Source organism: Phyllostomus discolor, chromosome 13 (genome assembly GCF_004126475.2).
Source record: "Phyllostomus discolor isolate MPI-MPIP mPhyDis1 chromosome 13, mPhyDis1.pri.v3, whole genome shotgun sequence".
Taxonomy (NCBI): domain Eukaryota; kingdom Metazoa; phylum Chordata; class Mammalia; order Chiroptera; family Phyllostomidae; genus Phyllostomus; species Phyllostomus discolor.
The window spans coordinates 20,868,601-20,892,380 of NC_040915.2; the positions used below are offsets into that span (position 1 = coordinate 20,868,601).

General features: G+C 58.9%; 1 protein-coding gene across 2 annotated transcripts in view; it reads right to left on the reverse strand.

Annotated features, from left to right (window-relative positions):
* Positions 1 to 2,185: 2,185 nt before the first annotated feature.
* Positions 2,186 to 23,780, reverse strand: part of PDGFRB (platelet derived growth factor receptor beta) — a 38,517-nt gene continuing 16,922 nt past the window's right edge. For both annotated transcript variants that reach the window (XM_036014339.1, XM_036014338.1), the window contains 21 exons: positions 23,211 to 23,549; positions 22,445 to 22,711; positions 21,590 to 21,717; positions 21,306 to 21,474; positions 20,595 to 20,787; positions 19,799 to 19,914; positions 18,325 to 18,448; positions 17,732 to 17,943; positions 16,766 to 16,860; positions 15,557 to 15,689; positions 14,917 to 15,021; positions 14,460 to 14,570; positions 13,046 to 13,205; positions 11,843 to 12,003; positions 11,158 to 11,276; positions 10,749 to 10,871; positions 9,804 to 9,915; positions 9,303 to 9,402; positions 8,638 to 8,743; positions 7,529 to 7,761; positions 2,186 to 6,289 (listed from right to left, as the gene is read on the reverse strand). In XM_036014339.1, coding sequence (XP_035870232.1) covers positions 6,106 to 6,289; positions 7,529 to 7,761; positions 8,638 to 8,743; positions 9,303 to 9,402; positions 9,804 to 9,915; positions 10,749 to 10,871; positions 11,158 to 11,276; positions 11,843 to 12,003; positions 13,046 to 13,205; positions 14,460 to 14,570; positions 14,917 to 15,021; positions 15,557 to 15,689; positions 16,766 to 16,860; positions 17,732 to 17,943; positions 18,325 to 18,448; positions 19,799 to 19,914; positions 20,595 to 20,787; positions 21,306 to 21,474; positions 21,590 to 21,717; positions 22,445 to 22,711; positions 23,211 to 23,549 — 3,290 coding nt within the window. In that variant the 3' untranslated portion in view covers positions 2,186 to 6,105. The remainder of the gene's footprint in view (positions 6,290 to 7,528; positions 7,762 to 8,637; positions 8,744 to 9,302; positions 9,403 to 9,803; positions 9,916 to 10,748; positions 10,872 to 11,157; positions 11,277 to 11,842; positions 12,004 to 13,045; positions 13,206 to 14,459; positions 14,571 to 14,916; positions 15,022 to 15,556; positions 15,690 to 16,765; positions 16,861 to 17,731; positions 17,944 to 18,324; positions 18,449 to 19,798; positions 19,915 to 20,594; positions 20,788 to 21,305; positions 21,475 to 21,589; positions 21,718 to 22,444; positions 22,712 to 23,210; positions 23,550 to 23,780) is intronic.

Here is a 23,780-nt window from a genome sequence, read left to right on the forward strand (position 1 = left end):
TGGCAATTGGGAGACCTGTGTGAGGTTTCAAGGGGCCTCCTTTGAAGGGGACTGAGGCATCATTGTCCTATGGATAATGTTTCTTGTATCTTCTTCAATAAGTGTCTCTACTTTTCATATTACATGGCTGGATACCTTCTGGACAGACCTTGTATATAAGGAACTCATATAGCTTGACAGCAAAAAAAAAATTTGATTAAAAAATGGGCAGAAGAACTGAATAGATACTTTTCTGAAGATGCTGCAGATGGCCAGATGCATGGCATCATCAGGGCATGCAAATCAAAACCACAGCGAGCTGTCCCCTCACACCTGGCAGGGTGACTATTCTCAGAGGACGTGGGGAACAGGGCGCTCTCATGTGCAGCTGGCAAGCCTGTGACCCACTGAGGAGTGGACAGGCGGGCCGCATGAGAGGTGGGACTCAGGGCAGGGAGGGCCTTGAAGACCACAGTAGGAAGTCCAGACTTCACCGGGCCATGGGAGCTGTCTGAGCAAGAGAAAGCCAAGACCATAGATGGCTCCAGGAAGGTCAGTAACAAAGAAGGGAAGCTTTCGGGTGTGGAAGATTCCATCTTGTTTCGGAAAGGGAACCAGCACCCTGAGAACTGTGATTTTACAGAAGCTCTGTTACTTCCCTGTATTTGTAACTTGTTTGGTTCCTTGCAGTGATTACCCATGAAACCCCAAACCTGGACTACGAAACTGCCCCAAGCCCATGAGGGGTAGGAGAGGAGCCCCAAGGGAAGCCATTGGACAGAGCAGGCCAAAGGGGCCCCAGAGAGAAGGACAGGGACCGAGCCACTGGGAGGGGCTCACAGGGGGATGGGCATCTGGCTTCTGTGATGCCCGAGCCCCTGCTGGATCCCGAGAAGACAGATGCCCTGCCCTAGGCCAGGCCCCCTCAGCAGACCCCTGACGCCGCTATGGCAGATTGCACTCTAAGCTGTGGGAATTTGTCACAAGCTCAGACAAACCCCAGAATGCTACTCCAAGGAGGAGCCCACGCAGAGAATTCCAGGGCCATACCTCGGGTGGGCAGCCGGCACCCTGACCTCAGGGCCCAGCCTGCTTGCCCTGGGTCCAGGAACTGGACTTTGTGGGTCTCTAAGGGAGACAATTGCAAGGGACCAGACTGCCGGTCAAGAGCCTCCTCCTGTGTGTGGCCTTGGGCCAGCACTTAGTGGCTCTGAGCCTCAGCTTCCTCACCGGGAACCCATCTTTTCTTGCTTGTCTCATCGGTTTACGAGCCTCACTTGGGGCCTCCAATAGGAACGCACTCTCTAAACCGTGAGGGTCCAGAGCAGAGCCCGCACAGTGAGCGGGCACTGGGTTTCCCAAGGGGTGGGACGCCCTCTCTGGACGCAGGCTGGGAGTTGGACGTCGGGAAAGTTCCTGCCTCCAACGTCTCCAAGGCCCTTCTGGTCACACCGGCAGGAAGTCACCGCGTGGTGCCCTTCCGTCTCCGAACTCCTTTTCTACTGCTTGTCTGTGGCCTTTTTCAACAAACAGAAGAGGCATGACACTTTTCCCGGGAGGCCAGAGCCCCTGCTAGAATTAACATCTGTCGTTTTCATCGTTTATATGTTTGACTTTCTCAGCCTCCCAGAACCTCTGTGATCTTCTGTGTTTTAAAGAGAACTTTCAGGCTCCAGTAACATTCCCAATGCTTTTTCTCTTTACTCAGCAGTTCTGTGTCCAGGTGTTTACCCCATGGGGGGAAAACGCTCCCACAAACCTGCGAACACAAATATACTTCACAGACAGTGGTCATTCCAGCGTAGTTTGTAACTCCGAAACACTGAGTGTCCATCAGTAGGGACTGCTTAAACATCTGGCGGCAGGGGCGTGCCTTTGTGTTACCTGCGGCTCTCAGAATGAACGAACACGAACACCTGTACGCACCGCTGGGCTGCGAGGGTGTCTCAGAAACAAAAGGATGCAAAATGGCAGCGGAAACTTTGTTTAGAATTATAATCATGTGTCTGTGTGCATACTATAGACACAAAATACAAATATTAGCATGAGTGGAAGGGGCGGGGGGACCTGGAAGAGTACGACGAAACGGTTAACAGCGAGAGGCAGAATTTCCATAAGAAAGATGAGCGCTTGAAATGTTACTGGAGTCTAAGATACAACATGCGCAAAGACGTTCTCTTTCTGTATCATATATTTTGGTTCGTGGATATTTTTAATGCAGGCAAATGTTACATACATGTTTTATAAAAGTAATTTTTAATTATAATGATGGCGAGTAAGAAGCTGAAAGGAAAGAGGACTTTCAGAGACAGAGCCCTGTTTCACAAAGGGGACGCGACCTGGACGTGGCAAGGCGCCCTAGCGGCCGGGGCTCAGGGCCCCAGGAGCAGCAGTTTCTTTGGGTCGCCCTCTTTTTCCAGGAACAAGGGCCCTGCAGGGAGCAGGGTGGCGGAAGAACAGTGCCGTCCCCGTGGCTCATCTGTCTGGGAGGAAAATGCCAGCTCACCCGTTCCCTTGGGCCTGCCTGAGGTTGAGAGGCAGAGCCGGCGGAGGGCAACCTGGGGTCCCTGTGTCCCTGACCCCTCACCCCCCTGCCCAGGGCGCTGTGAGGCCCAAGCCGTCCACCAGACGCACTTAGCTCCTTCCTACTATCTGCACTTTCCTTCTCTGTCTCTTGGGACACAGCACCAGAGGGGTCTGGAGTCAGGGGACAGGGATGAGGACCCAGGCTTCCCTATGCCTCGGCCTATATCCTTGGCTGGGTGCTTTACCTCCCTGGACAATGACGTGGGAGTTGGCCAGGCCTGGATCCCTATCCCATCCCCGTCATACCAACCAGGGGACCATGGGAAGTCACTTTGCAACCTCCCTAAACTGGTTTCTCTGTTGTAACATAAGAACAACAGTGGTGCTCGGCTCAAGGGTTGATGTGAAGGTCAAGTGAGACACTGTGGGAAGCAACAGCACAGCCCTGGCACAGAGCACCGGCTCAGTAAGTGGTCACTGAGCTTTACCATCCTTCGGCTCTTTATAGCATCGTGAGCTGCCTTCACCGCTGGAGAAACTGAGGCCTGCTGTGGTGTGGTCCATGCCGGGCCCAGTGTGGAGCAGGCCTGAGGAGGAGGCGGCCACATTCTCCCGACCTCTGGATGGTGGCTTTTCCCGTGGGCGCGGATAATCCCCCTCTGGAATGCGGTTGTTTGTCCTCTTCACAGGGCAGACCCTGGCTTACTGGCTTGCTCATCTTTTCCCACAGCCAGGGTAAGGGGGGCTTAGGCTCTGAATGTCCTCTGAAGCCAGACCCCCAGGAGGGTGGACTTGGCCTGGCCTGGCCCTGCCTCTGGGGGGGTTTCCCTGGTGTGGCTCAGCTGCTCCTGAGTTGGCCGCAGGGCCTCTGAGTCAGAGCCACCCCACGTCTCTGTTCCGCTCCGCCGAGGCAGCCACAGCCCCCGACTCCTGGAGGCAGTCCAGGCAGTGGCTCCAAACCGAGGCACCCCTCCCCCAGAAACAAACTGAGATGCCCCTTCCCCAGCTCAGAGAGAGCAAGGGACGGCCAAGGTCACACGGGGAAATGTGACAAACATCATTCCACCTCAGATGACCTCTCCCAAAGGGCCCAGGTGGGAGGGCCAGGAAGCTCCTGTCTGGGTCCAGGAACCCTGCTCTTGGCCCGCTGCCCCTGGTAGCTCTATGGCCCCTGGCCTCACGCTACCGCCAGGGTCTCGAAGGCCTGGGCAGGGCAGTCTGGGCTGGCCAGCCCACACTGGGATGCCTGACTTATGCCAGCCCCACGCCGCCGACCTCCTTCAGCTGCGAGGGGCGGGGGCTACCAGGTCTACAGCCTTCTGTCCTGCCTGGCAAGGCGGCCCTCTGAGCCACAGCCAGAACCTTTCCTTCCCCGGCCTCGCCCTGGGCACTGTCCTCCGGCATCTTCTTCGTTCCTCTTCCTCTCCCTCCTCACTTCTTCCTGTTCTCTGCCCCTTGGGTGTGGTGTCTGCCCTCCTACTGGGACCCAACCGCTACCCACCGGGGCCTGACTCTGGGCTTTAGTGGATGTGCTTCGTGAGCTACAGCAGACTCAATCTGGCCCACAGGCAGAGTTGGGGGGGGGGCGGCTTAACAGCCAAAACCAAAGCACAGGGTGGGCAGGGCGGCAGGAGGGGCTCAGGCTCCTGAGCCTGTGAACAGTCCTGTCCACCCCCGGGCCGGACACCTGCAGGGCCAGAGCAGCCTCCCCATTCCCCAACCTGGAAAACCGAAGCCCAGCATCCGGGCTGCAGAAATCCCTCTTGTACAGAGGGAAACCAGACCCAGCGCTAAAGGGACCTGCGTGGGGGGGACCTGTGGCCGGGGTGAGCCCTGTCGGCCCCCCCGCTCCGCTCCTGCTGCCAGCCAGGCACAGGGGCCCCACCCTGCCAGAGACCACAAAAGTCTGTGAGAAGCACCGGGTTTAATATTAAAATCTTCCCCTTAAAAAAGGTACACAGATAGGAAATTTTGATGGCATATAAAATAGCACTTCTGTTGTATAAATGTGAGTTAATGTGAGTCCTAAAAATACTTGTAAACCTAGGTGATTACATCTTTGGTACCGTAGTGAGAACCCAGTCCCCTCCTCAACCAGGCTTCGCGGGTCCTGGGGCGGGGAGGTGCCACCCAGCAAAGGGGCGGGTGTCCAGAGGGGCCGACCCTCCCCTCACCCCCTTTCCAGCCCTGCCCTGCCAGCAGCCTGGGTCACAGCCCTCCCTCAGCACCTCACTGTGCACCTGGCTAGGGGGCTGCTGCAGAGTGAGCTGAGTGGCCCCGGGCAGAGACACAGCCATACCCCATGGGGCGGCTGGCAGGTGAGAAGGCAACGCTCAGAGTACCCACCTCTTGCACCCCTTTCTCAGGGTCCCCATCCAAGGCTTCTTGTTGTTTCTAGGGCCCCACAGGGGCCTTCACTTGTCCACTGTCTTTGGCACAGACCTGGACGGCAGGTGGTGGTATGGGAGGCTCACCAGGTGGTCTGATGTGGCCCCTCGGCCCAGGACCACCCCTGAGGTCATTGGGGGTGCCAGAAGGGCTCCTGTGGTCTTCCTGTGTCCCTGAGGCAGCTGCTTGGGGCTTTCTAGGACACTGGCTGTCACTTTGTGTCAAGGCCTGGGCAGCTGGCCTGTGGGGACTGGCTGGGGGCCTGGGGAGGGAGCACAGTTCCCGAATGCCCGGAGTGTGACCTGTGGTCTGGAATCTCCCCAACCCCGCTCACCCCTGGGGGGTGAGGCTTCCGTGGGTCCAATGCACACATGGCCCACAGACGGGCCCACACGTGTGGGCACTTCACACACACACATCCACGCACTCCCCACAGATGTGCAGCCCCTGGCCCTGGAGACTCTCGGGTGGAATAAGACTGGCAGTGACGAGGGGAGAGACCCCAGGGCTCACGGAGCCGGGAGACACGGACACGGGCACTGTTTACAGGGAGGTGCGCCCCACCTGCCTGGGGCGGGGCTGCAGGCGGGAGAGCCCTGGGCTGGGCTCCGCCCCGAGCATCAGTGGAGCACACACGGCCCAGGCCAGCCCGGGCCTGGGAGAGCAAAGGCGGACATCGAGGGGAGGAGGCAGCACTGCCCAAGGCCAGGCCCCAGCTCAGCCAGGAGCCAGGGATGCCAGGGCCCCTTCCCAGCTTCCGGGCGGAGAAAGCACAAGGAGAGAGCTGCAGCTCCCTGAGGGGCAGCCGGCTGAACAGGATAAAGTTCATTGACTACCTCAACTACCTAGAGAATCTCCCCAGGGATTCCAAGCTCCCCACCCATCAGCCGTGGGGAGAATCCCAAACCGTTGGCCACCGAGCCCGACTTTCCCATCTTACAGATGGGGCAACTGAGTCCTTTGGGAGAACCCTGGCTCCGAGTCACATGGCCTCCCCAGAGGCAGAGGCTGGTCATGGCCCCTGCAGGCCTCTTGCCTCCTAAGCCAGCCCCAGAGGTTGGGGTGCGACGTGGCAGGGGCCGGAGCCTGCCACAGGGGATAGCCGACGGGGACAGCCCGGCTGACAGGAGGCTGGGCAGGACAGGCCGGGAGACACGGGGTGCTGGGAGGTAGAGGGGACACTTTGGGAAGGGCAGGGTGGGGGCCAGCCCCCTACAGAAAGCTGTCTTCTGCCTCAGCCCGGGGCCCAGGGCCGCTTGGGTCCGGCAGCCACTCCGGCTCTGCCTCCGGCTCCACCGGGGACTCGGGCTGGGGCCCTGGCTCCGGTTCCTCTTGGGGGTCCAGGGGGCTGTCACAGGAGATGGTCGAGGAGGTGTTGACCTCATTCAGGGTAGAGCTGGAGGGAGAAGGCAAGTGAGTGGGAGGTTGGGAGGGAACCACAGTGAAGCAGCAATGCCATTCACCAGGAGCCCTGTGTGCGCCCGACCCGGCACACTCTGCCCCATTCAGTCCTTGTGAAGACGAGGTAAGGTGGGCATCATGGGGAAGATGCAGCCCAGAGAGGTTATGTCATTGTCCTGAGCCACACAGCAGGTGAGTGTAGGAGCTGAGACTTCACAGCAAATCCAGGGGCCCACAGCGTACCCCTCACGCATCAGCGTCTCCATCTCCTGCTCTCCTGAGGGTTTACGCTGCCTTACTTCACCCTCCCAACACCCCCCGAACTGAAGTACTCTGGTGTTTTTATTTACAGATGAGGAAACTGAAGTCCAGAGAGGGGAACTTGTCTGAGGGCACACATCAGGGCCCGCCTTCACACGCCGGGCTGTTTGAACCCTGCGCGTGACCCCTCTGCACATGGTCTTCCCGGAGCCGGAGTATCGGCGGCTCGCACGGCTGGGAGGGCCTTCGGGGCCTCCCGAGTCCTGGCTGTGCCATGCTCCCAGTCAGCGCGCGGAGCAAGAAGGCGCCTGGCGGGTCTCCCAGTGGAGCTGCAGCTGGAACCTCAGCGAGGCTCCTGCCACTGCACCACGGGCCGGGTCTTGTTTTTCGGGGGAGGGGGGAATCTGACCTCATGGAGAGCCATTCTTTCTAGCCAAGGGGGGGACCCTGTCTAAAAGTCAAGTCCAGGCAACAGCTGGGACTTCTACCAAACTCCTCCCCACGCTCTAACTTCACCGCATTCCAAGGCAAAGAAAAGCAGGAACCTCCTTCCTAGTCTGAATTCTGGCCTGAGCTCCCGGAGGCCCCTCTGCCTTCTGCCACATGTCAGCTCCCTGGGGCCCCAAGGCAGGGCACACAGGCCAGGGGCTGGCGATGACCTATGGTAACATGTGGGGTGCTGGGGTGTGAACTGGGTTTCTTCCTCTTCTCCCAGAGATGGGGGAGAGCAGTGGCCCAGGAGGGCTCCTTTATGGGAAACGGTTATTACATGCTGCAGGTAAGCCCCAGCCCAGTCTGTCTCTCACCACCCTGCCCTTTGCACGTGAGGGCGTCAGAGATCAAGTGAGTTCGATTCTCTCTTCTACTCACTGGCAGGAATAAGTGCTCACGCTAGGCAACTTAATGCTAAGGCAGGTCTCACACACACACACACACACTGTGCACACTGGCATGTCTGGGCCACAGTGGCTACCTGGCCAGGCTGGGGGAACCCTCCAGCGGGCCCTCATCGGCGCCCTCAGGCTTGGGGTCAGGCAGGGGGATGATGTAGTCGTTGTCGCACTCGTTGGGCTGCACGGCAGTGTAGAGCACTGAGCTGGTGTCCAGAGGGGATCGGAGGCCATGGAAGCCAGGCAGGCGGGCTTGGGACCGAAGGACCGCGGGGTGGTCGCTCCTCAGAAACTCCTCATCCACCTGCTGGTACCTCTGCTCCGAGGGGCAGGGAGCACCGGGAAACAGGGGAGGCCAGATCAGAGAAGCCCTTTAGGGGCCGTCCAACAGTTAGACTCTGACCGGCACCCCCGTCCTGTGCGAATCAGGCAACTGGCGCTCCGAGAGGGAGGACCGTCGCCCAAAGCCACGCAGCGGAGCTGCCCTCACCCCTGGCACCGCCTCACGAGACAAGGCGGGCTTAGGGCCACCCAGGCAGGGGCCAGTCGGTGGACTAGCACCCAACACCCTAAGATTCCACCCACTTCAGACCAGGCGGGTCTGGGCTTTCATCCTGCCTCAGCCCCCTTCAGCGGGGGCCTCGCTACTGAACGGTGACAGCCCCACCCTGTCTCACTGGTCCCAGAGCCGGAAGCAGACCTGGGGCAGGGGCGGGGGTGGGGGCAGAGGCAGGGACGGGCCAAGGGGAAGGGCGGTGTCTGTGCCCGTGGAGAAGGGCTCCCCGATCCAGGCCTGCACAGGGAGGGTGTCGGGCAGCTGGCTCCATTCGCTGGTCAGAGCCCAGACAGGGCCCGCGTGGTCAGGCCCTCAGCAGTGACCCAGCCTCGGGAAGTTCGCCCTCTGAAGGGGACCCGAGACCTGGCAGGTTGAAGGGGGCTGCAGGCTCCCTTCCTCCTCTGTAAACCCATCTGCGTCCACATGGGATTTCACCTCCAAACTCTCTTTGCTGCAGGAATAAACTAGACTCGCAGCTCCAGCCCACCCCTTGCTAGTACCAGCGAAGAAACGGGGGCCCAGAGAGGGGACAGGGCGGTCCCTCAAACGCCAACAGGCCACACGAAGCCTTGTACACAATGTCCGACTTCTGCGCCAGGACTCTCCATTTCCCTCCCCCACGCTGCCTCAACCTACCTTTTTGTAACCCTCACCCAGCAGCCTCTCGAGAAGCAGCACCAGCTGGGAGAAGGGGGGGCGAATCTCAAACTTCTCTTCCCAGCACTTCTGCATGATCTCGTAGCTGGGGAGAGGCACACGGGGGTCAGGGTCTCTGACACCAGGCGCAGAGGGAGGGCGATGGCCACCCCCCCCCCCCCACCAGAGCAGGGTGAGCAATGAAAGGGCTTGCAGAAGCAGGATGGGTAGGTGCTGTTTTCCCATCATACACCTGGATATCCCCTTGGGAAGCCCTTCCCCACCCCCAGCTCAGTGGTTCAAGGGGTTGACCACACAGGGGCCAGGAGGGGTTTGCATCCCCTCAGCTCAGTGGCTGGTTCTGGGTGATCATGTGACCCCAGAGAGCCCATGACAGTCAGCTCTGGGCCTTTTGCTGGGACTGTGGTGAAAGCAGCTAGGACACAGCCACTGGGCAGTGCCAGGCTGCATATGAGGCCGGCACAGAGGAGAGCACAGCCCAGGGGTAGAAGCAGAGATTGCTGATGAATCAGCCTCACGTCTAAAGCCAGCCATGCCTAGATTTGTATAGGTCTCTGAGCTGATAAGTCTATTGTTGGCTAAAGCTGCTACAGTTGGGTGTGTATCATTTGCACCCAAAACGTCCTCCCAGATGCACCACTCACATCTCGTCGGAGGCGTGGGCAGGCTGGGCCATGCGGTAACCCCGCTTGATGGCATTGTAAAACTGCTCATTCATGGGCAGCTCCGGGTAAGGGGTCCCACCTGTCAGGGAGCAAAGGCAAGAGAAGAGATACACAGGTTCAGGGTGCTGAAAAAGTGGTGAGAAACCCTCACGCCGGGGCTGGGTTGAAGGGACAGTGGCCTTGGGATTGGGAAATGTGGGCTCCTTCATGGCTCTGGGCATACCACAAACCCCCCAGAATCAGAGACCGGAAGATGTCACCGTCCAAACCCTTCAGTACTCAGATGGGAGGAAAGGAGACCCAGAGAGGGAGAGATGTGCCAAGGACACACAGCAGTAAGAAAGCAGTACGCCTGGGTCTTGAACCAGATCCCCAATGCCTGTCCCAGAGTCTGTGCACAGCCCCACCGGCTGGTTGTGTGAGTGGTGCGGGTGGGTGCTGTGCCAGGCTGCTGCGGACTGTGGGAGGACGGAGGCATACCCAGGGTGAAGATCTCCCAGAGGAGAATCCCAAAGGACCACACGTCGCTCAGGGTGGTGTAGAGGCTGTTGAAGATGCTCTCGGGGGCCATCCACTTCAGCGGCAGGAAGGTCTGAGGGAGGGCAGACGGCCTGGGTGTGAGGGGGGCTGAGCCCCACTCCGCACCTGGGCAGGAGCGGGGAGACCTGGCAGTTCCCACCCCAACTCTCCCCCACTCCCTAAGCCCTGGGGGCCTGCTTCTGCTGGCACACGGGCCCCATGCCCATCCCGGCGCTGGCCAGGGAATCAGGAGGCCGAGTTTCTTTTCCCACAAGCTGGGGTCACGGTAACCCCAGGGTCTGAGGCTCCTCCCAGAATAGGCTTCCCTTCCGGACCCCAGCAGAGGCCCCTGCCCGAGTCAGCAGGGGGGAGCGGGAGCCAGGGGCATGCCAGGGTGCCACCCAGCTCTGATCCTCGCTGCCTTCCATTCCATCTCTGTGGCCTAGCGTCCCTCCAGCTCTGGGGTTCCCTGTACCAGGGTGGACAGTGGGGACGTGAATGGGAGGCAACATGGTCCTATTTTAGCCAGACACTGCCTGCCACCTGTCCGTCTGTCTCAGCCTGCCACCTTGGCTTCTTCCTCTGCCACCTGCTGCTGTTTGGGGTGACACGTTTGTCCTGCTTCCCCTCCAAACTCCCAGGGACCCTTACAGCGGCCCCCCTTGCCCCCTGTCATTACCAGCAAATCTGAGCCCCTGCTCACCCCCACGGGCCTTAGCATCTCTGCCCCTCCCGCCCCACGCACCCCTGCTGGCTCCCCTCCTGTCCCTGCACACGTGGCCAGGCAGGCGGGGCCAGTCACTGCTGGGCAGGTCGGACCACAGGAGCCCCGTTCTCATCTCCTGCGAGTCCAAGTCACGCTGACCGGGGGGGTCAGAGGCGCTTGGGGTTGGGGAAGGTACTCACGCTGCCTTTGGAGATGTAGTTCGAGTCCCGCATGATGTCACGAGCAAGGCCAAAGTCACAGATCTTGACCAGCTTGCCCTCACAGATAAGCACATTCCTGGCTGCCAGGTCTCGGTGCACACACTGGGGGTGGGGCAGAGGGATGGAGGGTGAGGGAAGCTGAGGCCTTGGGGGCAGTGGTGGGGAAGACCCTCCGTGTCAAGTGCTTTGGGAAAAACAAATCACTATCCAGGTGTGAGGGGCCCCACAGGTGAGAGGGGGTCACACGGTGTGAGGGAATTCACGGTCCTCACCCACCAGAGGGGGCAGAGCTAGCGTGTGGAGCTGTGCACTTGGGGGACTCTGGCTGGCTGGCTGGGTGGCCCACCACCCCACGACCTCAATCTGCCCACTGTGACCACACACGTACATTCTTGGAGGCCAGGAACTCCATGCCATTGGCCACCTGGTAGCTGAAGCCCACGAGGTCCGTGTAGCTAAGCACTGGGGACTCGTTGATCAAAGTCGCCCGACAGGTCCTTTCGGGAGCTAGAGGAGGACAGAAGGTCACCCACCACCTGGCGTTTCCCCTGGCCCTCAGGCTCCCGGGGGCTAACTGTTCAAGACAGGGGGCTCCTGGTCCTCTAAGTCTCCCCCAAAAGGGAAACACTTTCCGAATATCTGCCTTAACCCTCTCCCACTTTTTCAGATCCTTCATTGTCCAGAAAGACTTTCAGCATCGGCCCCAGGCTGCCTTTGCTCAGCCTGGCCTGCCTGCTTTTCAGGGGCACCAGATCAGCCTGGGGCCTTCTCTGGGCAGACCGCTCTTCCCTGGGAACCAGGAGGCCAGGCACTCCCCCTCCTAGCTTCCCCTCCAGGAGTGCTGAGAGTACATCTCTCCCCAGAAACTGGGGGTCCTATCAGGGCTTCACCACACAGCAACTTAAGGCAGGCGGCTACCCTCAGTTTCTGCTTCTACAAAACGGGCCCAAGGCCACCTCCCCCCCCCCCCCCCAATGCAGGTTGTCATCCAGCTGGGTGTAAGAGAGGCTGGGAAAAGAATGTGTCACGGCGCAGGTAGGAGGGCCACACAGGTGGGAGGACGCGGCACCCACCGGAGGGGACGTAGTTATCGTAAGGAGCCATGTAGTTGGAAGACTCGAGGTCTGCGTACTTGATGTCTCCTTTCATGTCCAGCATGGGCACATAGTCCACCGACTCGTCCTTGTTCATGTCCATGTAGCCCCCGTCACTGTCTCCAGGCAGGGACATGTGGCTGAGGGTAAGAAGAATGTCACAGGAGGAGCAGTCACAGGCCTTCCCTTCTTTCCCCTCTCCTGCCCCTCTGCTCACCCCCCGGGGCTGCAAGACCCTGCCACTCAGGTGTTCCTTCTCTGCCTCACTGATTCATCTTCCTCCACTGGGTCACTGTCAGGTGAGTGACCTCATGGAGAGCCCTGTCAGCTAATTTGTGGGGCCCTGAGCTGGGTCCTGGGGCGGCCAAGATAACATAAGACCCAGTGTGTGTCCTCAGAGAGCGTGGGTCAAGGGGCAGCTACTCCACCCCAGGGCAAGGGCCCCAGGCAGGGTGTGGACAGAGGTGCCTTTCGGTGGCCCCTGCAGCACTCTCTAGCCACGGGCCCCGGGAGTGCCCAGCCCCCACCCAGAGCCAGCAGGGAGTTGCCCTCAAGCCCGCCTGCAGCACCAGCTCCCCAGGGAGCTGCAGGGCTGCGTCTGTGTGTCTCTCCAGGGAGAGACTGGAGGAAAATGGGGCAGCATGTTGGGAAGGACAGGAATGAGTTTTACTGTCCTTTAATGCTTTTCTGAAGTTACTCTTCTCTCTGCAATAAATACATACTGCTTTTGTAATCAGCAAAAGAACCAAGTGTTATTTTTGGAAAAGAAGAAGAAAGGGGCTCTGTTGACCTTAAGGTACCACAGAGGCTGCTGAGCAGAGGGCGTGGGAACTACGGTGAGGAGTAGAGCATAGACTCAGGCTTCGGACAGGAGAGCCCCAAGGGCTCCCTGTGGAACTCCAGACGTAGGGACTGTGAGAGGGATCCAGGGATCGCTGGCAGAGTGCTCAGCACAGGGCCTGCCACGCTGCAGACATCCAGCAGGTGGCAGCCAATCCCAACACTATCATCCAGGTTACCATCTTTCCCCGTGGGGTGGCCAAGCCCCAGGTCTTGAACTAACTTGTGAAACAGAGCCACTGCACCCTCCCTGGCCTCAGCTCCTGGACTGGACAAGGAGGGAGCAAGCAGCTGCTCCTCGGGGTTCCCCAAAGATCCATATCCCCACCCCCCTCCAGGTACCTGGGCAGGGGCACCCCGATGGGCAGGGCGTTGCTGTAGAGCTCGGCGCTGGGCCGGCGGTGCTTGTCGGAGTAGTGCTGCAGGAAGGTGTGCTTGTTGCGGTGCAGGTAGTCCACCAGGTCGCCGTAGCGGCAGTACTCGGTGATGATGTAGATGGGCCCTGCGAAGGGACGAGCTCAGCGACAGTCCTGGGAGGCCTCAGGCTTCCCACCAGGGCCATGGGGCTAATGATGGGCTTGCACACGGGAGAGGCTGCTTGTTAGAATGGTGAAGAGGCTTTGGCTCCAGGCAAACCCGGGTTCTTTGCCTGCCTGCCTGTGTGACCGTGAGCAAGGCACTCAGTTTCCCTGAGCCTTGCTTTCCCCATCTGTTAAATGGGGCTAGTAACACCCACCGAATAGGGCTGCCCTGGGCATTCACGGGATTGTGCCTTTGTCGGCTCCGCTCAGTGTGTTTGATAGGTTTTCAAACCAAAGCCTGTTTCAGAGCCCAGCATATAAAGTAAACCATGGCAGTTATTTATTTTCAGGTTGTGGTGTACATTCAGATACAACTCATGAACTTAAAGTCAATCAGCGGGAACTTGAGGAGGTCAATAGAAACACGAATTGCGAAACGGGGCGATGGCTGCAAGTGTAAACAGCCTGTGCATGCGTGCGCTTCTGTATTTCGCTCCGGTTGCATAACACTGAGGAAAATCCCAAATCTCACAATAAGCAGCTGTAAATGGCAATAACATTATTTTTTTTTGCAGACTTACAGCCTAACTTGCAACCAGAGCTTCAAATGAACACGCTTAGTCAGAAAGACTTTACTCTCTGATCTGAATGAAGGCGGCTCCCGGTTAGCGGGCTGCTGGTCTCCAGTAGTGGGGACGTAACTCATCTCAGTGTGGCATAAGCTGTCATTTATTACAGTTGTTAGGGTGTATTAAGAAAAAGAACAGAGGCAGGCAACAGTATGGTGATTGCCAGAGGCACAGGGGGTGGGGGAGACAGAAGAAGGCCGAGGCAAGGAGAGGGTAAATGGGGATGGAGGGAGACTTGAGTCTCCGTGGTGAGCACATGACACAGTGTGCAAATGATGTGTTACAGTCGTACACTTGAAACCTGTTTGATTTCATTAACCGGTGTCACCCCAATAGAGTCAATTCAAAAATGCATTTAAATGTCAGAAGATGCCTCGGTTTGGGAATCACTGGCACTGGTGACCAGGACAGCCCTTTGACCTTGGCCCTGCTGTGACCCTGTGAGTTTCTAAACCCCACACCCATCTGGCTCTGCACAGCGAGGGTGTTGAATGGGGTGGGCACAGACACTCCAGTTGGGGTGTCTTGCTGTCCCTGGACTGAGGAGAGGGGCCCAGCTCTGGCCACTGGCATTTCCCAGAATCCTCTGGGCAAGTGCATCTGTACCTCCTTTGGTGCAGGCTCCCAGCAGATTGACCACGTTCAGGTGAGGCCCAAGGTGACTCATGATCTTCAGCTCTGACATGAGGGCTTGCTTCTCACTGCTCCGGGCTGTGGCTGAGGAAGGGAGGGCCTCAGGCCTGGCCCCATCATGGAGGCCCCGCGGAGGCCGCAACTAGAGCCTCTTCTGCCTTTGCCCCAGTTTGTGGCCAAGGGTGGTAAGGACCCACATGCAGGGAGAGGGGAGAGAGGATGGGAGGAAGGTGGGGGGAAGAGGGAGGAGGCTGCCGGAGGAGAGGGAGAGGGGCAGAGCCGCTTTCCCAGAGTGGACAAGGAGTGGGCTGGTTGTGGGGTGGCCACACTCCTTGTGCCCAGCGAGTCTGAGCCAGGCCTGGCCTGCTCTGGGAGTGCCCGACTGCATGGGGAGGGGCGGGGAGGGGTTGGGGGTGCTCCCAGGACTCACATTTCAGCATCTTGACGGCCACTTTCATTGTGGCCTGAGAATGGCTCAGGCCATGAGCCGTGGCCTCCACCACCTGCCCAAAGGCCCCGGAGCCAAGGGTGCGCCCTGGGGTAGAGATGGTCCCTCAGCTTCTGGCCCACCAGGAGTCTGCCTCCCACCCTCTCTGGGGTCAGTGTACACATCCCTCAGCCCTCACCCTGGACTTAAGGTGTTCCTCCAATGAGACTCCTACAGTCATGACCCTCCCTAGTGTCTCATTTAAGTGCTATCACTTTCTGAACTGCCTCAGTCCCTGGAGCCTCCCTCCCTCCCCAGAGGGGAGCACAGTTCCTCTGCACCCCTAGACCTCCCAGCCGGGCCAAGCACAGGCCTGGCACCCGGCCCACTCAGTTAAGATGCCCTTTCTCGTCACCAAGGGATCCCATCTCACAGAGTAATGGGATCATAAGACCTCAGTGCTGGATGATTCTTGGGGGTCACCTTGTCCCCACAATACAGAGGAGGAGACTGGGGGCCAAAGAAGGCAAGGCACGGGCCCTAAGTCTCACAGTGGGTGGTGGCAAAGCTGGGACCAGACCTCAGATGGCCCACCCGCTGCCTGAAGCCCACACACCGCGGCGTGAGGCGCCCCCAGACTGACCGAGCACGAGCTGGTCCCGCGGCAGCTCCCAGGTGGAGTCGTAGGGCAGCTGCATGGGGTCCACGTAGATGTACTCATGGCCGTCGGAGCTCACAGACTCAATCACCTTCCATCGGATCTCATAGCGGGGCTTCTGCGGGCCAAGACCAGGGGTGGGTCACCAGGGGCGTCTTGAGGCCCACTAGGTCCAGTCCCTTATGGAACAGATGGGGCAGGGGACCCAGAGCCCCAGACAGGGGCAGGGGCGTAGGTGAAGTCACCCAGCAAGTTCTCGATAGAGCCAAGGCCTTCATGGGTTCAGCAGGTACAGACGCCAGGGGGCCCCAGCCGGGGAGCGGCTGAGGAGTAGCTGACAGCCGAGGGCCCAGCTCCTGCGAACCTCCTCCCCAGCTTCTCCTAGAGCCCCAGCTGCTCCTGGGGTGGGAATAGAGGGACACGCCGCCCCAGAAAGTGACACAAGGCAGGGGCACTCTGCTGGGTGTGGACAGCCCCTCTCCACGCTGGGTGAGTCACGGCAGGAATCTCGGGAATCTCAGAAAGGTGTGACCCTAGGATGGTGAAACTATGGGGTGCTGGCGTCGCTGCACTGGAAGTTTAGAGATAGACTACGGGGTACTGCAATCCTAATTCAGGAACCCTAACATGTCAGAAGCATAGAATTGGGAAATCTCAGAAGAGAACGTGGAAATGACAGGTGAACAGGATTCGAATGCAATGTGATAGGATCCGGGAGTCTCTGGGGTAAGAGCTGGAAGAATCCTGGGGCCCACACAGTCTCCTGGGAAGGTCAGGGTGACTTGACTCCCGGTGGTGAGCACATGACACAGTGTGCAAATGATGCGTTACAGAGTCGTACACTTGAAACCTGTTTGATTTCATTAACCGGTGTCGCCCCAGTAGACTCAATTCAAAAATGCACTGTGAAAATTTTAAATGTCAGAAGATGCCTCGGTTTGGGAATCACTGGCACTGGGGAAGGCATACCCTGTGTCCGGGAAGGGCAGTGATGATGTCAGGGCAGGACCTAGACGGGGGAATAGTGTGGACAAGGTACCCTGATGGCCTGGACTAGGCTGCTGGGGATGGAGGCAGCTCAGACATCCAGCATCACTCTACATCATTGTACGCTTGAGCTCCTATAGGGTTCAAGGCCAGTGGGGGGTCCGTACAAAACAATGATGGGTCTGTGTCCATTAGGGTGGGGTTTACCTTCTGCCAGAGCATGATGAGGATGATGAGGGAGATGATCGTGAGGACCACCAAGGCCAGGATGGCTGAGATCACCACCACCTTGAAGGGCAGGGCTGCAGGCAGAGACAAGAGCCAGCTGTAAGCCAACAGGGCACTTGGCCGCTGCCTTCCCCCTCCCACTTCGGTACCACCAATCTCTGTCTGCCCATCCTGCCCGGAACAGAAGCCCCCTCCCACTCCCCTCCACAGCCTACAATGTCAGACCCTCAGCCTCTCCCTCTGGACCACACCTTCAGCCTCTTCCACAAATACTCCATGCGCTTCAGTACCTCCTCGCCCCCCGCCCCCACCCCCAGTCAGATCACTATGGGCCTCCCTATCCCTTCAGCTCTTGCAGGGCTCGGAGTGGCCTGTCTGCCGTAGCTCCAGACCAGATGCAAGCTCCTGGCGGCCGGGCTGTGGCTCACTTCTCCTCTCCACACTTACAGACAAGCACCAGGCCAGTTTACACACATGCACAGGAATTGTACATGCATCGTTCACACACTTGTCTGGGGATTGTGCACCTGCATGTACATGCATAGACATACACTCGCGGGTTTACACAAGTGTCTGAGGATTGTGCATTCCTTATTACGTGGCTTACAAATCCATGTCTGCAGGGCTTACACCCATGTCCAAAGATCCGGCATGCTTACGTACATGGCTCAGGACATATGCACACTGGACGTATATGGGCATAAGGAGACAGTGTTAGTCATAGCCATGGTTTATACACGTACACTTGTGGATGTGCACGTGTGCCAGTACTGTGTTGTTGCGTAAGTGAGCGGGGCCTTACTCTGGCGGGTTTGACAAGGCTCCTGGGTGCTCATGGACGTGCTAACTCTGGCCTGCTGTGGGCACACAGGCGCAGTCACGAGTATGGCAGGCTCGAGGTGGGGAGGAGGGGTCACTGGGGGCCACTAAGGCTTGATGACTCACACTGTGGCACCAGGATGACCTCCTGCACGTCAAGGCTCAGCAGGTTGCGCAGCGTGCAGCGCACCGACAGTGGCTGATCCACACGGCGCAGGCGCAGTGTGCTCACCACCTCGAACTCCTGCTCCTCCACCCAGTACGTCACGTTTGTCTCCAGCTGGCTCTCCTCCTCGGAACTGTTCCCCAGCGGCGTGGGAGGAAGCTCGCGCGGACATCTGTGCAATGAGCCAGCCCCGTCAGCTTCCACTCCCTGCCCTCCGCAGGCGGGGAAACTGAGGCCAAAAGCAGGCTACTTCCCACCGCCAGGTCCTGAGCTGGTTCACCTGCAGTCCCCAAACTGACCAGCAGGGGGAGCTCCTACCCCACAACTGAAAAGCCTGATTCGCAAAATCCGTTCCCTCTGACCCTCACAGTGAAGACGAGGAAAGGGGGTAGTTTAGGGCATGCAGGGCATCTCCGCGAGGCCATATCTTCTAGAATGTGACTCCAGCCTGGAGCACTGTGCTCAGGGGAAGGGGCTGGACTAAATGACCTTCAAAGGGTCCTTCCAGCCCGCTGTGGGTACACTGGGAGGAGGCTGAGGCAGGCATTCTCACCTTTTGAGGTCACGGCAAGTAGACCAGGTGAGGTGCGGCTTAGGCATGCCCCGTCCGCGACAGCGGACTGTCTGCTCTCCATCAGCAGGATGGCTCTCGCTCAGCTCCAGCACACGGGCAGGCACTGCATGGAGATGGCATGGGGCCGGGAGGAGGAAAGGTCAGAATAGACAGTGAGTGAGGAAGACCCTAGTGGATGGAGGATGTGGCCTAGAGTCTTCCCTGGATGGGGGAGGGGAGCTGCAGACTGCAGGTGAGCATTACATGCCAGGAATCACCTTGTGAAAACTGGCGGATTCCCCTTCTGGGTACTTCAAAGGGAAAGCCTCAGCAGGGGACTGGTCGGTCTTTAACACCTTTCTGAGGCTTGCTAATCTCCCCTCCTAACAAAGCCAGAGCGGCCTCAGGGTCAGGCCCTGGGAAGGCCAGAAAGAGCGTGGAGCTGGAGTTTAACAGCGCTGTTCTGTTGTCTTGGAGTTTATTGTAGTGGGTGCTTTATATTTATGACACGTAACAGTGATTTTCCATCTACGATTGAGAGGTTAAATTCTCTTTCAAACTGAATTTTTAGAAAGTCTACTGACAAAACAGTAAGTCATTATCATGACATTCGGCTCAAAGCCCTGCAGTGACTTCACTGCAGCCGCAGCAAGAGCCAGTGTCCATCCAGGAGCCCACGAGGACCTCCACGATCCGTCCCCACCCACCCAGCCCCTAACTGCCCTGTCCCAGGTATGACTTCATCTCCCCCCCACCCCTCCCCCATCACACTGTTCCAGCCACTCGGTCCTTCCTGCCATCACTCCTGCCTCACGCTGCCTGGGATGCCCTTTTCCCAAATAGCCACTGGAATAATGCCCTCACCTTCTTCAGGTCCTCCCGAAAATGTCACCTCAGTGAGGCCAACCCCATCTCCGCTATTGAAAAGTACAGCCCTCACCGTCCCTGCCCCCAGAACTCCCGATCCTCCCCCACCCCACTCCAAAGCTTTTTCTTTCTCTTTCAAGGCACTTGTTACCTTCTAACCTCCTACAGAATTGGCTGGGGACTTTACCGCCACTGCCCAACATGTGTCTTCCGGCACTGGGATTTAGGCTGCGCTAAGGAAGGCAGGGCCTCGAGGACCTTGAGCAGCCTGGTGCACTGTGGCTGTTCGGTAAACATCTATTTAATTAGTGGTGCAGTTCAAGTGGTGAGTGACGAGGAAAAACCGTGGCGTTGGCACAGGAATGACTGAGGTTTGGGAAACACTAGTCTAGCCCAATGGCCACCTTGTACGGCTGGGGAAACTGAGGCCCGAGACAGGGTATGCACAGAGCAGGGGACCAGTGTTGGAGCTAGGACTAGCACCCAGTCTCCTGAGTCCCGGGGCTCCCTCCCCTGTTCCTCCCGTGGATGGGTGGACGGCGTAGGCAGGGAGAGGAAGAGGGAGTGGGAGGGAAGGGGAAGGAAAGCAGGGTGGAGGGCTGCTCACCGTTGATTTGCAGCTGGAAGGAGACCTGGAGCTCATCGTCCTCGTTGGAGGCCAGCATGGTGTAGAAACCGGCCTCAGCCACCTTCACCCGCACCAGTGTGAGTTCTGACACGTACCTGGGGGGCAGGCCCAGCCGGGAGACCCAGCCGTCAGACCTGGAAGAACTCGCACGCCCTCCCCTCCCTCCTGTACAGACAGGGGAAGCAAGGCCCAGGGAGGGCAAGGGGCTTGCCAAGGTCACAGAGTCAGTAGCGGGGCTGGGACTCACACCGGTAGGTTTAGTCTGAATCCCCAGCCATAGGCAGCTCCACTGGGCCAAGAGGCCGGTTAGGAGGGACAACAGGGTGGGGATGAAGGGACAGCACCATTTCCCCTCTCCTCCAAAGCTCTTCTCCTTCAGAAAGGCCTGACACGCCTTTATCCTAACATCGGGCACCTCCGGGCTACCACCGATGCACAGGGGGCAGGGGACTGCCTGATACCCTCCTTCCCAACCATCCTGCATTTCTGCTGCCTCCCGGTGGCTCCAGCCATCACAAGGACAATTAAACATCCCAGTGGTCCTCTGACCGGTGCCTGGTTTCCCCTCTAGACAGGAAGCTCTAGGGGGCATGGGACTGCATGTTCTGTTCTCTGCAGCGTCCCTGGGCCTGGCACAGCCCCTGGAAGGGCGCCCGGCACATAGTAAGCTCTCAGGAAAGACGGGCCTAGTTTCTGTTAAGCAGCTGAAGGCTGTGGGCTGCTTGGCGGCTGTGGACCATAACTTCAAGAATGGAGTGGGCAGGCGGCTGCTCACCAAGTCTCCGACACATTGCGCGTGGACAGGACAATCTCGCCTGCACTGGAGTCGCCCAGAGTGCGGTTGTCCTTGAACCACTTGACAGTGGGCGGTGGGTAGGCCTCGAATGCCACCTTCAGTGTCCGGCTCCGGTGCAGTTCCGCAGACTGTACAGCGTCCAGCTCCCTCAGCAAATGCACGTAGCCAATCTCTGCAAGGGGTGTCTGTCAGGGGCGGGGCCACCAATGGGACAGTGCCTCATGGGGCGGGGCTTCAGGAGGCAGGGCGTTAGGCTTTGAGAACTGCTTGATCTGGGGCTGAAGCTGGGGCTGGGGCTGGGTGGACTTTGGAGCTGATATGGTTTGCAGGCCAGGTTTGAGATTGAGGCTGGAATTGTAGTTCTCCTTGGGTGTGTTCTGGCCCAGGGTTGTGGCTCAGGTGAGCTGCAGCCTGGTGGACTTTGGGGATGGGGCTGCCTAAGCCTGGGATGCAGGCTAAGATCAGAAATTGGGTTGGGGCCTGGGTTCTGGCTCGGAGGAGAGTCTAGACGGGGTTAAGGTTGGATTTGGGGTTGGCCCTGCGTTTCGGTTTGGGTTTCTCCCAGAAATGCAGCCCAGATTGGCAGCGAGGCTCGAGCTGGACAGACCTGCATCTGACGGTACCCCGGGGCTATGACAGGGCGTGGACCCGGCTCAGAGTGAGGGTTGGGGCTGAGCCCCAGGCACGCACCGACCACGGTGACATTGATGGCTTTTTCGTCCTGGTGGTCGTACACACTCTCTGACACATTGCAGATGTAGGTCCCCGAGTCGCCCAGCTCAGCGCTGGGGATGTGCAGGGTGGAGCGGATGTAGAAGGGAGTGTCAAAGTCGGTCACGGGCTCCACGCGCCGCCCGCTCTGTGGGGACAGGTGGGGCGCGTCCCCCGCATCAGGAAGCGTCCGGAAAGTCAGGCTGCCAGGCGGGATATCCACCCCTGCCTCGCCCTTGCGCCCACCCCCGTCCCAGCATTACCTCCTCGCGGGGGTACATCCACTCGAAGTTGACCACCTCGTTCCCAGTCACCACGCACGTGATGGTGATGTTCTCGCCCTGGCGAACCACCGTCTGCACTGCACTCATGGAGACGTTGATGGACGAGGCTGGGGGAGAGAGGCTGGCTCAGGTCTGAGGAAGTCGCCACCAGCTACCAGTAAGCACTTCGGGCTGGGGGTGGGGCCAGGGTCCAGAGAGGGAAGGGGTGACTGGTGTGGAAGACTCATTGGTTCAACAAATATTCATTAAATATTTACCCTATGCCAAGTACCATTCTAGGCACTGGGGCTTGAGCGGTGAATGCAGAAGACAAAATTTCCGTCCACATGGACCTGGCCTTCCACAAGGGACCACAGTTTGGGAACCAAAGTATTCTCCACACACCCAAGTACAGGGGAGACGTGTTGAGCATAACCGTGTACCAGATACCCCCCCACACACACAATCTTCTGTTTCATGTGATCTTTGCAATAATCCCCCGAGGTAGGGAGTCAGTGTTCCCATTTCACAGCAGAAGCAGCTGCAGGCTGAGAGAGACCATGTGCCTGTGCAAGGTCACTGGAGCAGGACGTGGCAGAGCTGAGCTCCAAAGCCTGTGCCCTTGCCCGCCACTCCACACAGCCCAGCTCTGCCCATGACCTTGGGCAAATTCCGTCCTCTTTCTGAGCCTCAGCTTCCTCATCTGTAAAATGGAGAAACATGACCTGCCTTCCAAGGCTGTAGTGAGGACCCAGTGAGAGATGGAGCGGCACCCTCGGTAAGCTGGAAAGGGCTAGACCTCTGTGAATGGTCACACCTGCCTCTGCTGAGCCTCTGGCCAGAAGGGGGGCTCACCCTGGAGGCTGTAGACGTAGTAGGGCTCGGAATCCACCTCCCTGTCCCCGATGGTGGTTTTGCAGACGTAGGTCTTGTCCTCAAAGGTCCCGGAGAAGCCGTGTTGGTGGTCGTAGGGGAAAGGCAGTGGGTCATCCATCTTCTTCTCATGCAGCGTCACCACCAGTTGCGGGTCCGTCACTCGGCACGGAATGGTGATCTCAGTTTCTTTCGTGAGGAAGATGAATAATTCCTCGGAAGGGACTGGGAGGAAGCCCACGGTAGGATCTGCCGGGGCGGGGGGGGGGGGGGAAAAATGAGGGTCAGGGGGAGCTGGGTTTCCTTGAGCAGGCCCCTCCCCCTTCCCGGCCTTCAGCCCTCCCATTACAGAGCGAGCATGCTCTCAGGGGTCCCATCTAGTGTTTACACTGCTATGGACAGCCCTGGGGCGTGAAAGCCCCACATTGAAGGGCAGCTGGTACCTGGAGCTTGGAGAATGGGGATGATGGGATGTAGGGGCCAAGAGGGAGCGTACTGGAACCAGCTGGGGAAGCAGAGTTCTTGGGAGCCAGGAGTGGGGTGGGTGGGCAGGAAGCAGGTAGATGCTCACCCCAAGGGGTGGAAGGGAACGTACTCCTGGACTGAGCCAGGCTGGGTTCCTCAGCTCATCTGTGTTTCTCAGCTGGCTGTGCTTTACCCTGTCACTACAGCCCTCCCTGAGCTTCCCTGGCTGGACGCCCGCTGGGGAGAAGGGGAGTAAGGGAGTGAGCACGGGCTGGGGCCTCACCTGGCACAAAGATGTAGAGCCGTTTTTGCTCCTCGGCCTCCGGCTCATGGGAGTTATTATAGGCACACAGGTATTCCCCTGTGTCTATCCCAGTGACATTGGTCAGCGTCAGGACGCTGGAGAAATTGCCATCCGGGGTCATGGCTATCTCTTGTGGGGGCCTCTTGGACATTCGTTTCCACACCACCGGATCTGGACCCGAGCAGGTCAGAACCAAGGTGCTGGAGACGTTGAGGACGAGCTCCGGCCCCGGAGGTGTGATGACCAGGCCTAGGGTCATCTGTGGTCCCAGCAGCAGCGGCGGCAGCAGCAGCAGCAGGGGCGGCAGCAGCACCCGGCCTACAGGAGAGGAGGCGTCAGATGTCAGAGCGCGGGAACCTCCACACCTGTCCCCAGAGCTGACCCTGGGGGACGACAGCCCCCGAGAAACACACCCCCCTGATCCAGACTCAGTGCCCGGCACCCCTCCCCCGGGGCCTGCTAGACCCCAGCCTCGGAGCCCTGCAGTGGGCCTCGCACAGGCCGGGGGCATGTTCTCTCTCACAAAGGCGTCAGGAAATCCTCGGGAAG